Source organism: Amblyraja radiata, chromosome 21 (assembly GCF_010909765.2).
Source record: "Amblyraja radiata isolate CabotCenter1 chromosome 21, sAmbRad1.1.pri, whole genome shotgun sequence".
Classification (NCBI taxonomy): domain Eukaryota; kingdom Metazoa; phylum Chordata; class Chondrichthyes; order Rajiformes; family Rajidae; genus Amblyraja; species Amblyraja radiata.
The window spans coordinates 30,910,167-30,935,242 of NC_045976.1; the positions used below are offsets into that span (position 1 = coordinate 30,910,167).

At 48.6% G+C, this 25,076-nt stretch overlaps 1 protein-coding gene across 1 annotated transcript; it reads left to right on the forward strand.

The window, feature by feature from the left end:
* The first annotated feature begins 1,382 nt into the window (after window positions 1-1,382).
* LOC116985274 (lectin-like) lies at window positions 1,383-23,441 on the forward strand. Its single transcript, XM_033039959.1, has 6 exons — window positions 1,383-1,398; window positions 1,476-1,546; window positions 9,450-9,604; window positions 10,613-10,753; window positions 21,988-22,099; window positions 23,231-23,441. The coding sequence occupies exons 2-6, from the start codon at window positions 1,492-1,494 to the stop codon at window positions 23,293-23,295; spliced, it is 528 nt and encodes a 175-aa protein (XP_032895850.1). The 5' UTR covers window positions 1,383-1,398; window positions 1,476-1,491; the 3' UTR covers window positions 23,296-23,441.
* The last annotated feature ends 1,635 nt before the right edge of the window (window positions 23,442-25,076 follow it).

A 25,076-nucleotide genomic window follows, 5' to 3' on the forward strand; every position in this document is an offset into this window, starting at 1 on the left:
AGGCCAGCTCATGTGGCAGTCCCCTCCCCACACTGTAAATTCCCTCTCTCCACCACAGACAATCCATGGCTATTGTGTGTGCCATCCACAAAATAGATTCAGTAAAGCAAATGATGAGAAACTGATTTGGTGTCCTTGATCACAGAAAGTACGGGAGAGCAATGTTGTGGAAATCTGGGACCTTCGCAAACTTCTCAATGTGTGGAAATGATTGTTTAATGAATCAGAGGTGAGGTGATGAAGTGATTTCCCTCAGGCGAGTGTCTCCCAGCTGGCTCAGGTGATGAGGTAACAAATGCTGCTGCACATGGCTCCGTGTTTTCCAGTTACTGAGCTATCTGCCAGGCAGCAGGAGCACGGACTAGAGGATGGAGATCTGAGATCATTGGCAAATGGGGCAGAGGGGACGGGAGGAATCAGTTTTGTTCAGGAAGTTGTCATGATTTGAAACTCATGGACTGAAAATCAACAACGACTTTCAAAGGATTTATCTAAATGTATCCAGGAGCAAATTCCAGTGGTTCGGGGAAAGAGCAGGAGAATTCTGTTAAATAGATCACACGGTCCAAGAAATGGCACAGATAGGATGGGGCAAATGGCCTCCTTCTGTGCAGTATCAATGTATCATTCTATGATTCCACCTGGCCTCCAGAGTGTGAAGTGATTGGGGAACGAGAACATCCAGAGAAAGAAAGGGGCATTTGGCCCATAGTTCCCACCCACTGGAGATCCTGTGGATTCCTTCCTATATTGCGATCCTGCAGGGATCTCCCTCAGCTGTGCCTGGAAATGCAACAAGCATCAAGCAGTCCATTATCTCCCCATCCTTACATGCTCCTTCTGGCCAGATTCACTCCAACTCCTTGTTGAAAAGTGGCCAAGATACTAAATTGAACCAGTTACTCACAAATGGATTACAAACTTTCCCAAGTCAGTGACGGAGGGGGACCTTCCACCATGATGGGAAATGGAGAGGAAACAGACCAGAGTGAGTAGAGGAGTGAGTGAGGTGTTCTGGGTCAATAATGTTGTTTTTGATTATTCGCATGAACCTTACATCTTAATTGTTCCTGTTGATAATATTCATTAGATCCTAATACCATAAACACATAACGGGGCCATAAATACTATCTACAGTTTCCATTCCTCAGTGTTCAGATACAGTGCCACATTCTACAGTCATACTTGGAGCTCACAAGACATTTCTGTGACTTCCTGTTCATCTTGTTCTAATCTGTCAGTCAGTGATTGGTCAGCAGGAGTTTTACGTAGATTGCTGCAGCCAATTGAGTTTGATTCCAATGGTTCCAAAAGCCTCCAAGATGCCAGAACTACACGTATATAAGGATGCAACAGCATTGGAAACCTCATTGACACAGAGAGCTGGGAGAGAGAGAGGTGGGAACGGCAGCAGGATATGCCCACCTTCACTGTGAAACTTGAGACTGATGATGAATTGTTTTCTTGTGTTTTAGGTTCGAGGAAGGAAACATGATGCTGGTGTGGGTTTTGGTGCTGACCGCACTGCTTGCCAGTGATGTGGCAGGTAAGGTCCATTGATTCCAGGAGCTTTAGAAATATATTGGTGTGAGGAATGAATGCACAGGCACTGTGTTGGGACTGTGGAATATGGGAATTTGTGGACACTGGGACTGGTCGGGATGTGGTAGGAAATGTCTCTTCTCTGGGATACTCATCTCAGAGCTGCTGAGTTGGAAGGTGAGTTTGAGACTCTTCTCCACATTAGGAGACATAGATTTCTCCACGGTGACGCTTCACAGGAAGACAGAGTTGCAGGAAGAGGGATATGTGACTCTCTGTCAGGAACCCAGGGGATGCAGTGGAAAAGGTTCTGCAGGCACTGGTCCAATGCAATGGTTGCAGTTTACTTGCCCGCTGTGAGGGTGAGGAGGGAGGCTTGAGGGAGGATGGCCAGAGTGCTGACTGACACACTTCGAAGTACAAAGGCATTGCAGTTGCTGGAATTCTAATGACATAAGTGTATAACTATAATCTGTTTAATGTCTCCTCAAATGGCAATACATGTCCCTGGACTCAATCAGGTGAATCTTCATTTCACTCCCTCTACAGCACTGATATCCTTCTGGAGGTCAGTAGTCCAAATCTTTGACCGATATTCCAGGTACAGTCTCCACTGGACCCAATATACCTGCAGTAAGATGTCTTTGCTCATCCACGCAAACTCTCTGACAATAAATGCGAACAGCTTTGCGTCAGCAGCAGTCTTGATGCACGTCCCTCAGTCACTTCATACTGATGTTGTTTGTAAAAGGTTGGGTCTTATTCTTGCGGCACACTCCAGTGTATCAGTATTATCAAACGTCAGTTTCTCTTATGTCAATCTGCAAGGGATGTACATAGATATTGATCATCTGAGTTAACCAGGGTTAGATAGAGCTCTTAGGGCGAACGGTATCAGATATGGGGAGAAGGCAGGAATGGGGTACTGGTTGTAGATGACCAGCCATGATCATATTGAATGTCGGTGCTTGCTCGAAGGGCCGAATGGCGTATTCCTGCACCCATGTATGTATCTTTTTTTTCACTTGCTGTAGAAATATTTATTCGGATTTTGATTTTTCCACATTATTCATCTCAAATTCTACTTTTCTTTTCGTTCTGAAAACCTTGGTTTATTTTTGGTGAAATTTGTTGTTATTTTTCAGGTTGCTGAAGAAAATTTGGAATTGTTCACAATTCCCCAGTTTTCTTCTGATCTTTTTGTTTAAACAATGGCTTTGGCTGGGCCACATGTTCTTTTGTATTTTAGTATCTTAAATCATGTCTATCTCCAATAGTTGCGTTGAGCTGATTCTCATTTCTTTCATCTCCTCGTTCTTGCTACATCTGTTGGCCTCCGTTTATTTGAGTTTTCTGGGGGGTTTCTTCCATAAAGATATAAAAAAAGTTTTATTTTTTAAATATCACTGTCATTTGCTTATTCCCCAGTATAATTTCTCCTGTCTCAATCTGCACTGGATGCACATAGATTTAATCAACTTTTTATTTTTGCTTGATGTACTTTACTTGATAACTTTTTCTTTTTTTCCCACTCTCAAATTCTACTTACATTTTCCCAATCAAAACATTTGTTTATTTGTTATTAAATTTGTTTTTATTTGTTCAGGTTGCTGAAGAGAATTTTGAATTGTTCACAATTCATACCTTTCTGCTCTTTTGGAAAAAATACAAACCTTTTCTTCTGATCTTTTTGTTTCACTGATGGCCATGGTTGGACCACACTTTCTTCTGCAGTTTATCTATATTATACTAAAACTCTTCCCTTAGTTCTTAACATTTGAAATATCTGTGTGTTTGCAGGGTTGTGTTGGCTTTCTTTTAATCTATTTATTTTGTATCTTCTTCCAAATACTAGGCCACAGCCTTCCCATTTTCACACATTCTACTTACATGTTTTCTCTCGACAGGATAAACGTCTTCCCTTCGCATTACAACCTATATTTCCAAAGTTTTTAAAGTTTTAATTGTTTATTGTAAAGAATTAACTGATTTTCAGTGGGAGACTCTTGCTGCCTTTCCATTCATGATGTCTGTTAGGTATGTGATAATTAGCATATGTAATTAGCATATGTAATTAGTGTCTTGCCATATGTTGTGCAAGTACGCATGTGCGGCGAGACTCAAGGTGGCGTCCTGTAGTAAAGAAGTTTGTAAGATTACTCCCGTGTCCGAGCCTTTATTCAAGTGTGCTAAGCATCCCGAATACACAACAATTGGCGACGAGGATAAAAGAACGAAAATAAGAACAAGGCCAGCAAGAAGAATCAAAAAGAAAGTTAAAAAATAGTGTATTTGAAAAAAAAGTGGAAAAGCACGAAACCTAAAGATTTCTAAGAAACTAAAAAGATTTCTAAGAAACCTAAACCTAAGAAAAGAAAAGAAAAGAATAAAAGAAAAAAAGAAAGTAGGAACGGGAAGCAATGGCTCAGGGAAGACTGCCGTCATTTGAATTCAAGCTTTGCGTGAGGGCTCGTGCTGTGAAGCCAACTGCCAGCCCCAGGACCAGCCACAGACGTCGGGTGGGGGCCTAGTACTGTGAAGGCCATGGACAGGTCCAGAGAAGCACCGACGGAAGAGGGCCGTGTAGCCCACGGCCAGCCCCAGTAGCAGCCACAGACGTCAGGTGAGGGCCTCTTACCGTGTAGGCCACGGACAGGTCCAGAGAGCCACCGACAGAGGCTGAGTCTTCAGCCCAACCGGGAACATTCAGCCCGGTGGGGGGAGGAAGCAAAGAAGGCCCGGTCGGGATTAGAGTCAGCCCGGCCGTGAGCAGAAGAGTGGGTCCATGCGAGAGAAGCGGGACACAGCGCTCAAGCACTGCAGCCCGGTCAGGAGCAGTGTCAGCCCAGTCGGGGGAGTGAAGAGGAGAAAGCGTGGTCACGGGAGACGGCCGAGAGGGGAGAAAGCCTAGCACAAGGGAGGCACAGTCCCGACGCTTGGAGCAGCGGGGACCAGCAGCAAAAGAGCAGCGACTCACCTTCAGCCAGCGACGAGCCGTGCAGCGGGTCCAGTAGCAGCCGGGAGGGCTGTGGAGACAGCGGGCAGGCAAGTCGGCAGAGCAGTGGTGGAGTCAGCGAGAGCCAGCAAAGGCAACAGCAACAGCTGAGCTAGCAGCAGCATCGGAGGTCCGGAGTGGCCAGTGGTGTGTGGGGGGGGGGGGGGGGGGGGGGGGGGGAGCCAGCAAAAGCAGCAGTGGAAGTCGAGGTCTGGAAAAGTCACCGAGGATGCACCAGAGTCCACAGGCCGCAAGCTGGAGCAGTGAAAGCATTCATAATAAAAGCCCTCTATGAATGTAATGCATTGTCAATGTTAAAGTTTGACTGTTTGGATTTAATGTATGGGTCACTGTTATCAATAATTTAAGTAAATCTGTGTGCATAGAAGAAATATAGTTTAAAATGTTCTAGTTGGCATTAACCTGAAATGTTGGTTATTAGTATGAATCTATTATTATAAGATTAAGTAATAGTCAGTGAGCTGGATACTCTCTTAGAATGTAAAATAAATAAGTCCAGTGCAGAGAACACTGTGTGAGAGAACAGAACGTAGTGTACCTGGATAGCAACAGATAGCATGGCTACTTCAATTGTGGGAAAGTGGCCCCAGTTAGAATCTGGGTGCAATTTTGAGAAATGGACTGAAGTCTTGGAGGCTTCATTCATTTCTAATGATATCTCTGCAGAAGAGAAGAAGAGAGCATGGTTCATATTAGCCTTAGGAAGAGAGGGTTATCATACCTTACGTACGTTACTGCTGCCAGCAAAGCCCACAGAGAAAACGTATGAGGAGTGTAAAGAGGTATTAATGGCTCATTTCTCGCCAAAACCTCCAAGGGCATCCAGAGGCAAGGAGCCTGAACTAAAGAGGGCAGGGAGACCCTCAGTGGACAAAGGTCAAGTGCAGAATGACAAAGGTCAAGTGCAAAAAGACAAAGGTCAAGTGCAAAGGGACCAAAGTCGAGTGCAAAGGGACACAAGTCAAGTGCAGAATGACAAAAGTCAAGTGCAGAGGGAAAAGGCCAAAGGTAAAAGGCAAAGGAACAGGAGTCAAAGGCAAAGGAAAATTGCCATTCAAAGGGCAACTCTAGTTATTCAAGCTGCATTTAGGGGTATGAAGGTACGGAGAGAGAACCGGAACAAACAGAAGGCTGTAACGGTAATACAAGCAGCATTTAGAATGCATAGAGTATACCGTCAATACAAGGCAATGAGATTAGCAGCTATAATAGTGCAAACCCATTATAGGGCACACCTTCACATGGTAAGTGATCGCAAAACTTACATGAAGGTACGCAGCAGTGTTGTACTGCTTCAGGCAGCCTACCGAGGAATGCTTGTTTGAAAGCAACTGCGGTGCATGCATAAATCTGCCAAGGTCATACAGACTTATTATCAGATGCATAAACAGCGTCAGTATTTTAAGAAACTACGCTGGCCTGCCATTGCGGTACAGCAATGATACCGAGCATGCCAGATAAGAGATGTCCAAGTGAGACAGTATGATAGTTTGAGAAAAGCAGTGATTTGTATTCAGGCCTTATACCACGGGATCAGAGTCAGAGTATTGGTGGAGAAAATCAAGGCAGTACGCCGTATTAAGTCAATCATAAGAATGTGCATTACAAGAAAGCATTTCTTGATGCAAAAGGCGGCTGTAGTCACTCTGCAAGCAGCATACCGTGGTTACCGATTAAGGGCACGCTACAAAGCTGTGCGTCAAGCGGTCATTTCGATCCAGAGATGGTACATAGCTTGCAAATTAGGGCATTCCCAGTTTGTGCAATATCAGTCAATGAGGGATGCAACTATTACCATTCAGACTGCCTACAAGAGTATGATGGTTAGGCAGGGGGTTAAGCAAAAGAGAGCTACTGTAAAAGTGCAGTCAGTACTCCATAGGAGTTGGTATCGGAAAGAGTTAAGTGGACAAATAGATAAACAACAGAAAAGGCTTAAATGATACAAAAGGCTTAAACAATATAGGAAAGCCAGTGTTGTATTGCGAAGACAATATAGATCCTACTTCTTGATAAAGAACCAGAAAGGTGACTTAAGAAGACGAGTAGATGAACAACAGAAAAAGCTTGAACGATGCAAGGAAAGGTTGAATAAATGTGTGACAATGAGTAGAAGCTGCTAATAGAAAAGTCTAAAGAAGAGAGGCTGGTTGGTCAAGACAAAAGTAGACAGGACCGATTAATTAGGACACTTCAGTATAATCCTGCATGGAGCCTCCTTCACTGAGCATGGACAATGGGTTAGGCATTGCAGAGTCTCATGAAACACCAAGAGCAGATAAATAAGCAGAGAAGGGAAACTGAACAGCAGAGGAAGCTGCTAGAAAATGGAAACTTGCAGCCATGGGTCAGATCCCACCTACCAGAGGAAAACAAAACAAATACATGAACCAGCAAATGAGAACTCATAAAGCAAGGGGTAATGTATTTGGTTTAAGTATAATACCATTGTGTAACAGTGTATTATTCAATGATGGGTAGGAAAAGAGCATATTCCATGAAATGGACTTAAAAGGGGAGGAGTGTTGAGTATGTAATAGGTGGTGTTACCTGCCTCCAAGTTAAAGGGGGAGGAGTGTTGAGTATGTAATAGAAGTGGTGTTATCTGCCTCCAAGTTAAAGGGGGAGGAGTGTTAGGTATGTGATAATTAGCATATGTAATTAGCATATGTAATTAGTGTCTTGTCATATGTTGTGCAAGTACGCATGTGTGGCGAGGCTCAAGGTGGCGTCCTGTAGTAAAGAAGCTTGTAAGATTACTCCCGTGTCCGAGCCTTTATTCAAGTGTGCTAAGCATCCCGAATACACAACAATGTCACAGTGCCATCTCACAGAAGCCCAATCACAATGGATCTCATTTACATATGACATGACAATGGGACAGGGGTGGGAGATTGCAACCTTTACGTGGTCTGCCCTGTTTCGACGAATGCAATCAACCTGGCGTGCACAATCAAATAAGATCAAATAGAACAAGTTGTCCTCTCCCTCCCTCTCTACCACCTCCCCCTCCCCCTCCAGGGAGTGGTAGGTTTTGGGACCTAAGGGTGAATGGTGGAATATTGCTTTCGGGAACCAGCCCTCCCATGTGACACCGCACCCCACTCTGCCTCCCTCCCTCTCTGCCCCCCTCACTATCAGCCCCCCCTATTCCCTCTCAACCACCACTCCATCTCTACCACCCCTCCCTCTTTAGGGAGTAGAGAGTATTGGGACCTATGGATGAGTTGTGGAGTACTGTGTTCGTGGACCAGATGGATCTCACCTGTGAAGCCATGCGCCCTGCAACCCCTCCCTCTTCCTCTCTACACTCCTCCTCCTCCCTCTACCCTCCCTCTCTACCCCCACCCCCTCACTCTACCCTCCCTCTCTACCCCATCACCCACTCCCTCTTTACCACCTCCCCCTCCCTCTCAACCCCCCTCCCTCCCTGTTTAGCCACGCCTGCACAGTTGGGGGCTATGTGTGAGTAGATAGGGCGAGAGATGGGGGAAAGAAGCGAATGTAATAACGGGGGGGGGGGGGGGTTAGTGTGTGTGCATGAGCGGTGGTTAGTGTGTGTGTGTGTGACGCTTTCTAGAATGATCTAGAAAGCCTTCAGTTATGTACATAGTGAAGACATTCTCTATATATTGACAATTTGTTTTGCCCAATCTGTATAATATCATAGTCTGTTCTGATTATGCTATTATTCTTCCTTAAAGTGCATCTAATTTCCTGATATGTACCCTAGACCACCAGACCACAGGTGTGTGACCACGGACAAATCCAACCAATGTCTTCCGCACATTGCTGTTTCTCAGCTCCACCCAAACTGATGCTGTGTCTCCATTTTCTGAACTAAGATCCTTTCTCTCCACCGACTTCATCCTGTCATTTATTATCAGGGTCACCTCTCCTTTTCCATTTTGCCTCTCCCTATACTGAGCTTAACCCAGAATTTAATTCACAAACTTGGTCACACCGCCAGCACAGGAGAATGACACCCATTGACTTGTGTTTGTGGCAGAAATATGTCGTGGGAAGGTGGACTGAGGGAGGGGATCAGGGGGAGGAGAGATGGGGGAGGGGAGATGAGGACAGAAGATTGCACAAGAAATTATGTCTGTGATCACAGCGAGTGTGTCAGGGGGTGGTCAAAGTAATTTAAATTTCATGTAGTGTGAATATGCATCTGTGTGGCCAGTGAAAAACAGAGCCCTCTGCTTGATGTAGAATAGATGGACCTCAATGCACACTAACATGGTTCTCTCCAAGTGGCGGTGCTGGCGGACAGGATGGTGTAGAAGGTGTTTGGTATTCTTGCTCTTATTTAAGATTAAGGAGTCAGTATTCATGTAACAGCTGTACAAGACGTTGGTGAAACCCCACCAGTTAGCTGTGTGCAGTTCTGGTTTGCCAGGCTCCAGGAAGGATGTGGTTAATCTAGAGATGATGCAGTAAAGATTTGCATTGATGTTGCTGGGCTTCAGTTATACGAGAGAGATTTATAAATGAATGAGGGGCATTGATAGAAGGTATTGGGGGGGGGGTCAACAACTGGAGGGCATGTTTTTCACAATGAAGTTGCCAGAGGAAGTGGCACAGGGAGGTACAATTACAATGTTTCAAAGGCACTTGGAGAGTGGAAGATTGCAACCTTTACGTGGTCCGTCCTGTTTCGACCAATGCAATCAACTTGGCGTGCACAATCAAATAAGATCAAATAGTACAAGTTGTCCTACAACTTTAGGCTGTGCATGCCATACGCAAGAAGAAGAAAGGCACTTGGACAGGTACATGGATAATAAAGAATGAGAGGATATGGGCCAAATGCAGACAAACAGGACTCGCTCAGGAAGGCATTTGGGTTGGTGATTTGGCTTAAATCCAAATTATCTTTAACTGACAGGGATGAGCAATTCGTTGGGACTGGAGGAGACTCAGCATCACATTGAAAAGCGCCACGTAGGCGAAGAAGACTGCAAAGTTGACTGGGTTTATTATCCTCCCTTAAAATCCTGTTTCCGTTTCTTTTGTGACAAAAGAACATGGACCAATGCTGAGGTAAGTCCCTAAAACCAGTGGTTACTTTGGGAGGCCTGGGGAACACTGATCTCTGCTGGTTCAATCCCATGCACACAGCACAGCCTCTCGTTGAATTGCCTGCGATGAGTCCCTGTGTTCCAGGGTGCGCTTCACTGCAGCCGTGGGCTATGGTTTCTATTTCTCGGACCAGTGGGTATCCAGGTAAAACATTTCCCCAATTTCCGACATCACTTTGCATTATCTATTTGGATTATTTTTTTGCTTGCTTATCAGATGATAAATTCACTGAATTTACACTAATTTTCGGAAACAGATAAACTATTTTGTTTGTTTTTTTTTGTTTTTTGTTTATTTTATTAGAAGTTAATACAGTACAAAACAGTACAGTGGAACCTAATTTTAGGTGCCAACTGTGTCATACCGTAATCCATTCTATGTACAACCTCTAGTTTTATGTTTTGAGAAGGAAGTAAGCAAGACAAGAAAAAGAAAACAATAGAAAGGGGAAAAAGAGGAAAAATATATGGTAGAAAGTAGAGAATCGAAAAATGTGAAGTGTGTATATAAAAAAAGAAAAAAGTGGAAAGTAGAAATAGGAGAGAAGGCCCTTTAGAAGAGAAATTTTCAAATCTTTATTCGGAGATGTAGATCTATCCCCGGCATGAACTGAAATCAGCAATTTTTACGGTACCGTTGCATCACATGATTCCAAAAAGTCGATGAAAGGAGACCAACTCCTTAAGAATAGGTCATATTTATCTATTAATCGGAGTCTCATTTCTTCAAGGCGTGCTATGTCCATTATATTCCTAATCCACATTTTAACAGTTGGTATTGCTGTATTTTTCCAAAATTTAAGTATCAATTTCTTTCCAATTATTAACCCATAATTAAAAAAAACGTTTTGGTCTTAATTTAAATTGATATCTTCTACTATTATTCCAAATATAATCCATTCCGTTTCAGGTTCTATTCTTGACTTGAAAAGCTTTGTAAATATATCAAATATATTTTGTTTGTTTAAAGGAATTCTGCAAACACCAACACGATTTTGCACATCTGACGTCTGTGTCCTCGAGTGAACACAACATATTCCTTCAGCAAATGGTTGATGCAGTGAACAATACATGTCCACAAACTTGGATTGGACTAAACGACATATTGCGGGTAAAGTTAATGATAATGTGTTAATAATAATTTGTAGTCCTTCCCTGATCATCCACTGACCATTTCAGACGGCAGGTAAGAGTCAACACATTGATGGATCTCTGGAGTCGTGGTGAGGCCAGACTGGGGAAGGAGGGCAGATTTATTACCCAGAAGAACAACAGTGAACCAGATGTGTGTTTACAACAGTCCGCTAGTTTCAGTCCCCATTACTGATGGTAATTTGTTACTCCAGGGTGATTGCAGTTTATTTACTTGGATTCAAATTCTCTGGTGTCTGGGATAGGTTTCAAACTCGCGTGCCTGGATCACCGGGTAAAGGCCCCGTCCCACTTACTTGTCCTTGGCACGCAAATTACGCGACCTCGTCCGGTAAAGGCCGGTCCCACTGAGAAGCGCGGAGGAGTATGGAGTTGTGCACGGTATTGTTATGGCGCTCCAAAATTTTGTAGTGAACAAAATCTTCGCACGCCACCGGCCTGTCGCGTAACTGACGGCCAAAGTGGAACAGGCCCAAGACCCTGGCGCGACGCAACGTCCCACCTCCAACAGCAACAGAAGCAGGCAAACGATTGTCGAACTCAGCCTGGGGCTCACAGCTGTTGCGGATCCGGTCGGCCCCACTTCTACTCCCAGAGCGGGGCCAGGAGAGGAGCTGTTCTGCTGGCGGGGAGGATTTGATGAACTTTTCGGAAGGATTTGTTTGGCGGGGAGAAACAAAAGCAGTCAGACTTTGCAGTTCAGAGCTTTGTCGATCTGCAGAGACTTTCTTTGTTTCAAAGATTCCTCTAATTAGGGAGGATTTGTCCCTATCTGTAAAATCGTAGGAGCGCCTGTGGTTGGCGGAAGGCCAAGTTACACTTGTACAAGTTGGAGCTGAGTCTGGAGCGGTGTTTGTGTTTAGTAACATCGGAAAGCTCCCTCCAACACCGACTTGCCCGGTCCAGGTGTGCTGGGTAAGAACGGCAACAGTGCCTTGGATTTCGTTGAAGCCGGGGAGGCGACGGAGACCTGGGGAAGAAGCCTCTGGAAGCTCCATTTTTCACGACGGGAGGATTGACACGGACATTTCCTATCTTATCAGGAGGAGACTGGTTCTGTTGCTTGCCAAGAAAGCCTTCACAAGACTATTTAACTGCTGCAAAAGAGTGGAGGTGCAGCAACAGCAGAAAGACTGCTTGGATTTATAAAGTACTGATACTTTGTGTGTTGTGCCACGCCCTAAAGATGGCGGCCCCTCAGAGTTATGCAGCTGTCGCACGGTCGGCAGTCTCGGAGACTGAGGGTCACGAGTTGATGGGGCACACACATGGTGTAAAAATGTACATGCAGAGCAACCTGCCCTTCAAGGCCTTTCTAGATGCGCTGGGTGAGACTGTTGGCATGAAAGCCATAGTCTCGGGCGCGGTGGTCAGTGGAAAGGTTGTTGTTCTACTAAAGACTGAACAGGCGGTGGCTATGGCTCTGGAAAAGGGGGTAACAGCAGGCGGGAATTTCGCGGCGGTGGACCCATGGGGGGGGGGGCCCGTTTTGTCCAACGTTCCCACTTTTGTTCCGGATGCGCTCCTGATCCCACATGTAAGGAAGCTGGGGGAGGTGCGGTCAGGGCTCACCAAACTGTTGTACAGGTTTGACGATCCTGAGATGCAACATATATATACGTTCAAGCGTCGCGTGTATATACAGTTGGCACAGGGGACGGACACAGAGGGGAGTTTTGAGGTGGAGGTGGATGATTTCTCCTATCGCGTGTTCTGGAACGCGGACCAAGTGCGTTGTCACGCTTGCAAAAAGGTGGGGCATTTTCGCAGAAATTGTCCCAGGACCCGGGCTGCCAGTTCCACCACGATGGCCCGGGAAAGCACTGCTGGCCCATCTGGGGCTGCTGGTTTTACCACGGTGGCCCATGAAGGCTTTACTCCCCTACCCCCAACCCCCATCCCCCCACCACCTCCATGTCCCGTACCTGTGGCGGTGGATGCCGGTGAAGTCCGTGGGGTGGATGTGAAGGTTTGGGAGCAACAGCGGGGGAAAAAAGTCAAGAAAAAGAAGAAACATCTCCAGGCGGGTCCCCTAGAAGATGATCACCGCCAAGCGGGACCCCAGGCAGCAGATAATTTTGTGCTTGCCTCTGAGCCCAGCCCAGGGAAGCATAAGGGTCTAGGGTCCAACGGGAGAGGTTGAGCAGGTAGACGGTAGTGCGGAGGTAGAGGCTTCTGCAATGGAGGTCACCGTACCACCGCACGCCACTGGTTGGAAGAGGAGGAGGCATGGGTCCTCCGATACAGAGAAGGGCCCTGAAGGTCAGGGGCAACCTGAAGGGGAGCCTTCCCCTCCTGTTGAGGTGGAGTACCCAGGGCACGCTTTCTCTGAGGGGGAGGATGCCTCTGTATGTCAGGGACCACCTGAGAGTGGTGATATATTACTCTTGGGGGCTGTTCCCCCAGAGAACGCGTCTGCTAGCTTAGTGGATGACATGGGGCAGCCTGAAGGGGGGGACTTGGGTGAGGGGGTGGGTCCTCAACGTGAGCTCCCCGTTGAGGCTACAAGCCCAGTTGAGGGGTGTGATGCCCCACTGGTTGAGGGAGCAGGGGAGACTCCAGTATCATCGGCCCCTGAAGGCCACAGTGAGGTGATTCACCTGGTGGTGGGTGACGGGGACTCTCTGGGTGATGGTGCAGGGGCGGGTACCCTGGGTGCGGAGGAGGGTAAGATCGTTCCGGATCGTGTCCTTCAGTCGGACTCCAGACAGGCCCGCTTACAGCAAGGCCCGGAGACTTGGTCCGACTTCACTGTTCCCAATCCAGTTACAGAGGGGGGTGGGAGCGTGCAGGAGACTGGCCAATTGTCAGATAGCTTGCCGCAGTCAGAGGCACTGGTACCTGCCCCTGTCACTGATCCTGGGGGTGGGATGGTGAAAGAGGAGGGACTGTGTGATGTGGCTGGAATGCCCACCTCACAGGGAGGGGTGAGCGAGGCGGCTGAGAGTAGAAACCTTCCAGACTCGGGCTCGGACATTGAGTGCGAGGAGGAGGGGTACGCGGAGTTCATCGACAGTGAGTTGACGGACTGCTCCACCCGCGGCCCCGTGTCTCGACTTGTCGAAGTCTGGGAACTTCGGAAGTTCTTAAAGGGCACTAGAGGGAGTAGGAACAAGGTGGATTTGGCTGTCGACAGCTGTTCGGACCTGAGTGCGCCCATGCAGTCCATTGATGCCATCCTTCAGAAGAAGGGGAATGAGGCGGGGCTAATAAGAAATGAGAGGCGTCAGTTCCAAGAGCTTTTTATGGCCCTACAGAGAGGGCAGAAGGTTAGGGGCGGCTCCAATCCTTCACCGGGGGCGGGTAAAAGATCTAGTGTACTTTCAAAATGAAGCTCACTATAGCCGGCCTGAATATCAATGGGGGCAGGGGGTCTCTCCGTAAGTTTCACCTTCTCTCAGTGCTCAGGGACGGGAAGTATGCGGTGAGCTTCCTGCAGGGAACACACTGTGACTAGTGATGAACCCACCTGGCTCCTGGAGTGGGAAGGGGGGGTCTACATGAGTCATCTCAGCTCCAATTCGATTGGAGTGGCCTTCCTGTTGGCCCCGTCTTTCCAGCCAGAGATCCTCAAAGTGCAGGACATTGTACCAGGCCGTTTGCTGTATCTGGCCGTGCGCTTGGATGGCGTGCCATTACACTTCATTAATGTGTACGCCCCCAAGATCGGCGTAATGTAGACGCGCTTAACAAGGGAAGTGACCACGTTGTTGAATACTATCGACCGTGGGGAGTGTGTTTTCCTTGGGGGAGATTTTAATTGTGCCCTCGAGGCAAGAGATCGCTCTGGCGTTCAGCATGACCCGGGTGCAGTAAAGACTTTAAGGTAGATGGTGGACTCTTTTGAGCTGGTAGATGCTTGGCGGAATTTCCATCCCGACTCTAACGCCTTCTCGTACAGGTTTGAGGGTGGTGGTGACCGTATTGATCATTTATACGTGTCCAAGGCCTATGTCTCCTGTGTTTCGGCGGCCTCCATGCAGCCGGCGCCATGTTCGGACCATTGCCTTGTGCGAGTGGATTTTATCCCGACACGCACATGGGCTGGGTCCGCGTACTTGCATTTTAATAGTTAGCTGTTGGAGGATCGCCGATTCCAGGATTCATTCAGGCAGTTCTGGGCGAAGTGGAGTTAAAGGCAGGGGCGTTTCCTTTCCCTAAGGCAGTGGTGGGACGTGGGGAAGGCCTACGTCCGTCTGTTTTGCCAGGACTACGCGAGGGGGTCGACCAAAGGGCGAGACACCGAGATCGGACGGCTTGAGAGAGAGTTACTCGACTCGGAGGCACGTCTGGATCAGACTGGTGGGGCTTCGTGTGAGTGGGAGGAGTACCAGGAGAAGAAGGGAGCACTGAGGGACTTGCAGCTTAGGAGGTCCCGGGGTGCGTATGTGAGGTCGCGAGTCCAGATGTTGTACGATCTGGACCGTGCCTCCCCCTTTTTCTTTTCTCTGGAGAAGGGGGAGGAGCCCGCAGGCAGCTTGTTGAGTTGCTTGCGGATGATGGCTCCTCTGTCACAGATCCAGAGAGCATTGGTGCCTCGGTTCGGTCTTTCTACAAGACTCTGTTCTCGGCAGGCACATCAAGTGGGGAGGCGCAAGAGGTCCTGTGGGAGGGCTTACCCGCTGTGTGCAATGATGTGGCTGAACACTTGGATGATCCCCTAACTCTGGAGGAGTTGACTGGTGCCCTGCACCAGCTCAAGGGGGGCAAGTCTCCAGGGCTGGATGGGCTGACTGTGGAGTACCTTAGAGCCTTCTGGGATGTCCTGGGGCGTGACTATATGAAGGTCCTGGGGGAGAGCCTGGCGACTGGGGAGATGCCCTTCTCGTGGCGCAGGGCAGTTGTTGTCCTGCTGCCCAAGAAGGCCGATCTCCGCCTTTTGAAGAACTGGCGCCCGGTCTCTCTCTTCAGCACGGACTATAAAGTTTTTGCACGGGCATTGGCGAATCGCCTGGGCCCCGTGCTGTCCCAGGTGATCCACCCTGACCAGTCGTACACAGTCCCGGGCCGGTCCATCCACGACAATATTCATCTGGTCCGGGACCTGATCCATCTGACCCAGGGGGCTGGTCAGTCAGTCGCCTTTCTCTCCCTCGACCAGGAGAAGGCGTTCAACAGGGTGGAGCACGACTACCTTCTGGGGACTCTGCAGGCGTTCGGATTTGGACCACACTTTGTGGCCTGGGTCCGACTTTTATACACTGCTGCAGAATGCCTTGTTAAGGTCAACGGCTCTTTGTTGGCCCCCATTCCCTTTGGGAGGGGGGTTCGTCAGGGATGTCCCATGTCCGGCCAGCTGTACTCCATCTGTGTTGAGCCTTTCCTGTGCCTTCTCCGGAGGCGGTTGACAGGCCTGGCTTTACCGGGGCCGGGGATGGAGGTGGTCCTCTCGGCCTACGCCGATGATGTCATTCTGATGTTCACCGACCCTGTTGACCTGCGGAGGATGCGTGAGTGCCAGCAGGTTTTCTTGGCTGCTTCCTCCGCCAGGATCAACTGGGGGAAGTGTTCTGGTCTCTTGGTGGGTGGGTGGCAGGTGGACTCCCTGCCGGAGGAGATGGCAGGTTTTGCGTGGAGTACCACGCACCTCCTCTATCTGCGGGTCTACCTGAGTCACGATGAGGGGGGGGTGACCGGCGAACTGGCAGGAGCTGGAGGCAAAGGTGATCGCCCGGCTGGGACGTTGGTCCGGCCTACTTGGTGTGCTCTCTTACTGGGGCAGGGCTGTAGTTATAAACCAGCTGGTGGTCTCTCTGCTGTGGTACCGGATGGCCACTATGGTCCCGTCCTCTTATTTTATAACCATGTTACAGAGGAGATTGGTCAACTTCTTCTGGGGTGAGAGGAACCACTGTGTCTCTGCTGGGGTTCTGAGTCTCCCGTTGGAGGAGGGTGGTCAGGCGCTGGTCTGTATTCGTACCCAGTTGGCGGCTCTCTGACTCAGGACCCTGCGGAGGTACGTCTACTCGGACTACCCTCCTAAATGGCAAGTGCTGGCAACGTATTTTTTCCGCCAGGGGCGCTGCCTTCAGGAGGGCTCACGGCTCCTGGTAGCGGGCATGAGTCGACGCGCTAGGCGGGATAGGCGGGAGTTGCCTGGCTTTTACCGTGACCTCCTGAAGGCCAGGAATTTGGTCACCTTCAGCCAGGGCCCTGCTCCTCAGGGGGAGGGGGGTGTCGTGGCTGTGACGATGGGTGTTGAGGAGAGGCGTGTGCATGGAGCGATTCCGGACGAGCTTACCCCCGCTCAGTCGGAATTGTTCATAGGGCCCACGGCCCGGGTCCCTCCCCGAGAGCCGGCCCCATGCAACATGAGCCGCCTTTCCGAGATGCCCAGCGTGCCGTTCTGTGACGCGGAGAGGCGCGTACTGTACAGGCTGCTCTTGCACACTCTCCACTTCCTCGCCCTCGTCTTCCATCCAGACACACCCTGGCGGTCCGTGTTACCACCTGACGAGGGGAGCGGTCCCCAGTGGAGGCCTCTCTACAAGGGAGTCCTCCCCCTTTACATCGGGGACCTGGGGTGGAGAGTGTTGCACAAAGCCGTGGCCTGTAATAGGTATTTGAGCTGGTTCACGGACTCTTCCCCTGCTTGTCATTTCTGTGGTGAGGAAGAGACCGTGTTCCATGTGTACATAGAGTGTGAGAGGTTGCAGCCACTGTTCGAGTATCTGAAAGGGCTGCTCCTCAAGTTTTGGCTACATTTTAGTCCAACGCTATTAATTTATGGGCACCCGGTACAGAGGGGGGAGGGTCGGGAGGGAGGAGGGGGTCTCCCTGTCGGTCTGCTCCTGGGCCTGGCCAAGATGGCCATTCGCGGTTCCAGGCAGCGGGCAGTCGATGGCCGCACAGTGGTCGCCTGCCCCTTTTCCGGGGTTACGTCCGAGCTCGCGTGTCCCTAGAAAGGGAACACGCCGTGTCCATGGGGACTGTGGAGGCCTTCTGTGAACGCTGGTCACCACAGGAGGTTGAATATATTATAGATAAAAATGTTAATATTTTAATTTGATAACTTTGTTTAAGTGTTTTTTAAATTGTTTGAGCTTTCTACCTTCCCTTGTAAATTGTACACTTATTTGAAAATCTAATAAAAAACATTTACGGAAAAAAAAAAAAAAAGAGCAGGGCAAGAAAATTGAAAATAGACACAAAATGCAGGAGTAACTCAGTGGGACTGTTGAGGATTATAATTAAAAAGCATTATGTATGAATGTATAAATATAAAATACACACTGACACAACACAAGAAAATGGGAGCAGCAGCAGGCCACTCGGCCCCTCAAGCCAGCCCCGCCCTTAAATACGGTCATGCTTGACCAGTGCCGGCCTCAACATTTCCCTTCATTCTTCTCGATCCTCTCTGTAGTCGTGTTCCGGTTAGTCCTTCTCCCGAAACTTGATTATTTTTGTTCCCAAACTGTGGAAAGGACACGGGGCAAGGCTGGTGTGCAGAGTGATGTCACAGAGCATCTGTGAAGAAATCTGGCAATGAGAATTTAGAGATTTGGGGATATGAAATTGAAAGGATCAGCCAACTAAAGCTGAACAGATGACAGTTGGCTGATCCTTACAAGTAAATTATCAGTGATCATTGTAACCAATACTTGATGGAACTTCATGGAAAGGATGGTCCTGTGAGGAGCCACGTATAAGAACAGACCTAGCGGACGCTGTGAACAAAGACCCTGAAGCCATCGAGAACAAAGAGCCTGTGGTCGGCTGAGAACAAAGACCTTGTGGCCGCCTGAGAACGGACTTGGCAACCACCAAAAACTGAGAACAAAAGGCTGAGAACAAAGACCCTGTGGCTGCTGAGAACAAAGATCCTGTGGCCGCTGTGACTGAAGACCAATTGGATCATACAGGGCCACATGCGGAGACAAATCTGGTCCACCACTGCCAAGAAGGGCCCGCTGGGCCGCTGCCTGCATGGGGAAGCTCGCATACCCCGAAGATCAGAGAGTCGAGGAGGGAGCCGCCGGCGACTATGAACACGAGCAGTGGGCTGGGAGGACAGTAACTGGGCACCTTCAAGTTCGGCTGCAGGAAGTGTCCCTGGGACTCAAAGGTGATCGGGTGAGGACTGGGACATTGGGTCGCGGGCCTGCCGCAGTCTGGGATCTACCTGAACGTATCCAGCACCTCCGGCATGTGGACTGTACTTTGGACTTTGGAGTTTGTCTTTGGAAACAGCGCCAATATACGGCCACCATGTATTTGACGGTGCAAAAGTATTTCACTATGATGTGTATACGTCACAATAAAGAACCATTGAACCATTATCCATTCAAAACCTTGAAGGTACTTGGCCAAAACAATGATAGCAATGGCAAACTTTGTACGGGGCATAAAAGGCCATTCTCACGTTACGAGCTGACACAAGTGGTAACCTGTGGTAATAAGGTACGATTAACGTACGGCATTCGTGGACACAACGTAGTGCATCGTGGCGCTAACGGCAGGTTCTCGTGTAACTTGTCTACTCTTGCAAAAAGTCAAACATGTTTGAAATTTTCCACGAGTCAATTTCACTCTTGTGGTTAATAATTGAAACATTTTAACTCGATTTAAGAACGTAGTGGCCCGTGCGTTTACCTTAGTGTATCGTGAGTCTACCGTGGGAACTCTTTAACTCAGCGGGCAGGCAGCAGCAGATTGTCACTCCCTTCAGTTTCCCAGCGACAGTCACCTGCCACGTGAGAGAGATCATGCACTGTTGTAGGTCTCCTTTGCACGTCGGTGTTTCTGTCTTTCTTCACTCATTGTTGGTCCCATCTGTCACCACCCCCACCTACACCCCTCTGCTTCCCGGCCATGTGTGTGACCCCTTCCCTCCCCTCTCCAGCTCCCCGCCCATTGCACCGGCGCGGGGGCTTTGCACTGTCTTCACGTCGGCGATGCCAGCAAGTCCGTGCCAGTCACCGGAGACGTCAGGACCAATGGGACATCGACCCCCATGCCCACCAGGCCCACTGCAAGCACGGAGAACCCAGAGACCCACAGCCAACAGCAACTCCAGCCCAGCCCCGCTCCAACTCCAGAGGAACCCGGGTTGCGGGTGAGGGGACGCAGCTTGGGCTGTGGGCGAACTGCCACTTGTCACCGTAGCGGTCCATCGGGGAGCGGGTTCCTGTTGGTCCTGACGTCTCCAGCCACCCCCCTGTACAGGAGCTGAGACTGGGAACTGTACCGCCCTTGCAGGTGAGCAGGAGAGTGTGGTTGTTTGCAGTTGCAGAGGGAGGGGGCAAGGGCGATACTGTCCCCCGTCTCCGCTCCCGTCCAGGGGGGTGGCCGGAGACGTCAGGACCAACGGGACACCGACCCCCAGGCCCACTGCAAGCACGGAGATCCCAGAGACCCACAGCCAGCAGCAACTCCAGCCCAGCCCCGCTCCAACACCAGAGGAACACGCTCCCCGTAGGGGCAGAAGTTGATGGTGTGCAAGGTACGTCTTGTTCTTGGGGTGGCGGGTGAGGGGGCGCAGCTTGGGCTGTGGGCGAACTGCCACTTGTCGCCGTAGCGGCCCATCAGGGAGCGGATTCCTCTGGAGTTGGAGGGGGAGGGGGGTATTGTGCTGTTTGATCGCCCCCTGCTATCCCAGGGACAGGGAGACACAGCGGCTTTTGAGACTGGTGGGCAATCACTTCCAAAGTTCTGCCCACACAGTCAGTACACCTCTCCTACACTTGTCTCCAGCACTAAGATCACCCCGCAGAGAATGATCCCCGCTTAACCCAAGAGCCATGTCACCCCAGACCGATTAATGACGCCCCCCCCCCCCCCCACCCCCCCCCCCCACCCCCCACCCCCAACCTCTCTCCATCTCAACTCACGCCTGGGCACCAACGCAACTCAGGAGGCGAACCTTGAGCTCCGTCTCACAACAATCTGATGTGCACCTCCGTCCACATTTAAGATTTAATCTCCCGTCTCCCCGCAGTGTGTAGACATGGCAGTAAATTCAATTAAAACATCTCAAACCTGTGTGTTTCAAACAAATCATAAGTATAACTGCTCTGACACTGGATGGTGCGCATTTTCCCTTTGTAGGTCACATCAATAGATGCGGCCGCTGTGAATATATCTTTAAAACAAAGCCAAAGGATGGAGAAGTCTTCTTTAACACTGTTGCTTATTAAAACAAAACTTCAATCAGGATTGGCTCAAGAGTAACTCGGGAGCCGAACTAGGAACATCGCAGAAATGACAAGTAAACGGGAAACTGCCGTCTACCCGTGGGAACTCGGTTAACCTCTTGATCTTTCACTTGTAATATCGTGCTCAACCACGACCCCTTCACTCGGGTTACCTCTTGCGTCAGCTCGTAACGTGAGAATGGCCTATTAGTTTCATAATTTTTTACAAAAAAGAAGTCCGTTCAGCCCATCGAGTCCATGCCAGCTTCCAGTACATTCCCATCAATCCCATCCATTCAGTGGTTTCATTGTAACCTATTTCCTCTGATTCGCTGGATAACCGCACAGTCACGGAGAACGTGCGAACTCACATGGATAACACTGGAAGTCAGGATTGAATTCATGTCTCCAGACCTGTGAGGCAGCAGCATTACCCACTGCCCCACTCCACTGCCATTGACTGATCCCACAAGAACCATAAATGATGGGCAAACATCAGCTCAGGAATGATTGACTTGGCTACGGATAACTAGATGCTGTCTCGTTTAAATAAAAAATGAGCCTTCTTCAAAAATATGATATTGGCTCAACCAAATATAAATTGTTTTCTATTATTGTTCACAATTTACTTCTATGTGTCTTGGTGAGGCAAAAAAAAAAATCAGCTGAGACTTTCTGCCATTTTCTCTGATCGGGATATTTTTATTCCAAGAATTCTGTTACTTTCATCAGTTTAGTGTAATTTAGTTTAGTTCCTTATTGTCACGTGCAGCAAAGTACAGTGAAACGTTTTTGTTGTGTGCTGTCTCATCAGCGGAAAGACAATACGTGATTACAATCAAGCCACACACAGTGTACAGATACAGGATAATGGGAATAACGTTTAGTGCAAGATAAAATCCCGTGAAGTCCAATCAAAGATAAAGCTTAGTTTAAACTCCCATCCACTGCCCTACTTGTCCCGGCTGCTCGTATTCTACTCTAACTCCGGCTCAGGTACAGCTCCTCCCTGTACTGTGACGTGGCAGCGGGAATGACCATTGATTTATACCCACAGGAAGGGACTCTCACATGGATTGATGGATCTACTCATATTTATCGACACTGGCTTCAGGGCCAACCTAATGACTCTGGAGGCAATGAAGATTGTGTGGTCATTAACAATGATGGTAAGTGTAACAGTGAAAGAGATGTTATTTTGTTGGAAGGTACACAAAAAAGCTGGAGATACTCAGCGGGTGCAGCAGCATCTATGGAGCGAAGGAAATAGGCAACGTTTTGGTCCGAAAACCTGAAGAAGGGTTTCGGCCCGAAACGTTGCCTATTTCGTTCGCTCCATAGATGCTGCTGCACCCCCTGAGTTTCTCAAGCTTTTTTGTGTACCTTCGATTTTCCAGCATCTGCAGTTCCTTCTTAAAAACATTATTTTGTTGGAAGTTCATTTCAGACTCAGTATTGAACATGACATGACCTCAACAGACCTGCTGTTACACCGTGGGAGTGAACCAACCCCATGGGCTATGTGCTCTCTGACTGACCAGCAGCTAGAGGACGATATATGGGATGTAATGCAGGAGTCAGGGGAACAGGAGGAATGTACAAGGCGGTAACACTGGAGTTAGAGGAAGGTGTCAGTCTGAAGAAGGGTTTCGGTCCAAAATATTGCCTATTTCCTTCGCTCCATAAATGCTGCCTAACCCGCTGAGTTTCTCCAGCACTTTTGTCCACCGTGTAATGTGACATGACACTGTTGACCCTAATACCTCTATAAATGATCAACTAATCTATTGAAAAAAGGACTCGAAACCAGGGTTTAGTACAATTTAATCTTTATTAACACTCGAGCTACTTAAGCATGCATGGAAACCGTTGACCTCTAATAACTAGTCATTCCTTTACTATTCAGCTTATCACTTCTCAAACTAAATCACAAAAAACATGACGTTCAAAGTTTTGCACAGGGGTGATTAGAACTTGGAGAACTAGTGTATGGATGACCGATGGTCGGGATGGACATGGTGGGCTGAAAGGCCTGTTTCCACGTTAAATCTCTAAAACATAAAGATAAAACATTTGAACTGAATGATAAGCAGAAAAATGCTAGAAGCATTCAGCAGGTCAGACAGCATCTGTGATGGGAAGAACAGGAATAATTCATTTCTCAATCACTTCCCTGTTTCCTCTCCACAAATGGTAACTGGCCTATATGTTATTTCAAGCATTTATTTCAGTTTTCCAGCATCTGCTTAATTTTACTTGTGGACTATCAGGTAAATGCTTTACTTTTTTTCTGTTTCTAGATGAGGGACTTTGGAGTGATCGATCATGTCTTGAAACGGCAGGTTATATTTGCTCCTATTATTGAACCAGCGATTAGAAGACTCCAGAATGGTCCAGTCGTCCTTTCCAGCAGTGAATCCAGTGCTTTGATTTCTTTGTAGCCGCTCTCACTGTCTGTGGTGACTGTACTCACTGAGCTTCTCAGCCAATAATAAAGAGAACTGCAACATGGCCTGTGTGTTTGGTGCTGTGTGAGGGAGGGGGAGAGAGATGGTGGGAGTAACTCAACATTACACTACTCTCACCCACTTGGTATTTTCACTCCTCTCACTCTTACTTTCTATTATGTGACTGAGCTGGGATTCAGTCCTTTAAGTCAGTCAGTAACCACATGAGGCTGTGGTCCACACACTTATTCCAGGAGCTGACCAAAGTACGGGCAGGATGCATTCGGGACTCCGCACAGCCCAGTTTTACCTTCTCCGCAAAATCCATAAACACAACTGCCCTTGAAGACCCATTGTTTCTGTCTGCTCCTGTCTCACTGAAATGATTTCCACGTACCTCAACTCCATCCTATCCCCCCTGGTCCAATCTCTCCCGACCTATGTCCAAGATGCCTAACATGCCCTTCGTCTCTTTAATGATTTCCGCTTTCCAAGCCCCCACTCCCTCATCTTTACTCTAGACGTTCAGTCACTACACAATCCCCCACCAGGAAGGCCTTATAGTCTTCTGCTTCTTCCTCATCTGCAAAACCTGCCAATCCCCTCGACTAACACTTCCCTCTGCCTGGTGGAGCTGGTCCTCATCCTCAACAACTTCTCCTTCGACATTTCCCAGTTCCTCCAAATCCAAGGCATAGCTATGGTCCACCTATGTCTGCCTCTTTGTAGGGTATGCCGAACAATCACAGACCCTGGCGTACACTGGCCCCATCCCAGAACTCCACCTCCACTACAGTGATGACTGCATCGGTGATACCTCCTGCACCCATGCAGAACCCATCAACTTAATTAACTTCCCCACTAATGACCATCCTGCACTCAAATCCACTTGGACCATCTCCCACACCTCCCTCCTGTTTCTTGATCTCACTGTCTCAATCACAGGAGATAGACTATCGACTGACATCTATTAGAAACCCACTGACTCCCACAACTATCTCGACTACACTTCTTCCCACCCTGCTTCCTGGAAAGACTCTATCACCTACTCCTAACTCCTCCATCTGCGCCCAAGATGTGTTCCATACTACGACATCCGAGATGTCCTCATTCTTTGTTGAATGGGGGTTCCTCTCTCCCATCATTGATGTGCCCCTCACTCATGTCTTCGCTCTTGCTCCCCCTCCCTCCAGTCGCAAGAGGTACAGTTCCCCTAGTCCATATCGATTACCCCTTCAGCTGTCACACACAACACATAATCCTCTGACATTTTTGCCACCTCCAACGGGATTCCACCACCTGTCACATCTTCCCATCTCCACCCTTTGTCAGAGTGAGGTTAACCACAAATTGGAGGAACAGCATCTCATATTTCGTTTGGGAAGCTTACATCGCAATGGTATGAATATTGACCTCTAACTTCGTAACCCCTACATTCCCTCTCTCTCCATCCCCCTGCACCCAAGTCGCATCAGCTTCTCATTCCCACTTAGCAAGAAGCTAACAATGGCCTGATTCCTTTATCATCATTACTTTTTTGCATATCTTTCATTCATTTGTTCTATATCTCTCTGCATCGTCTATAACTCTCGTTTCCCTTTCCCCTGACTGTCAGTCCGAAGAAAGGTCTCGACCCAAAACGTAACCTATTCCTTCTCCCAGAGATGCTGCCTGAGCCTTATATGCAGAACTCGTAACA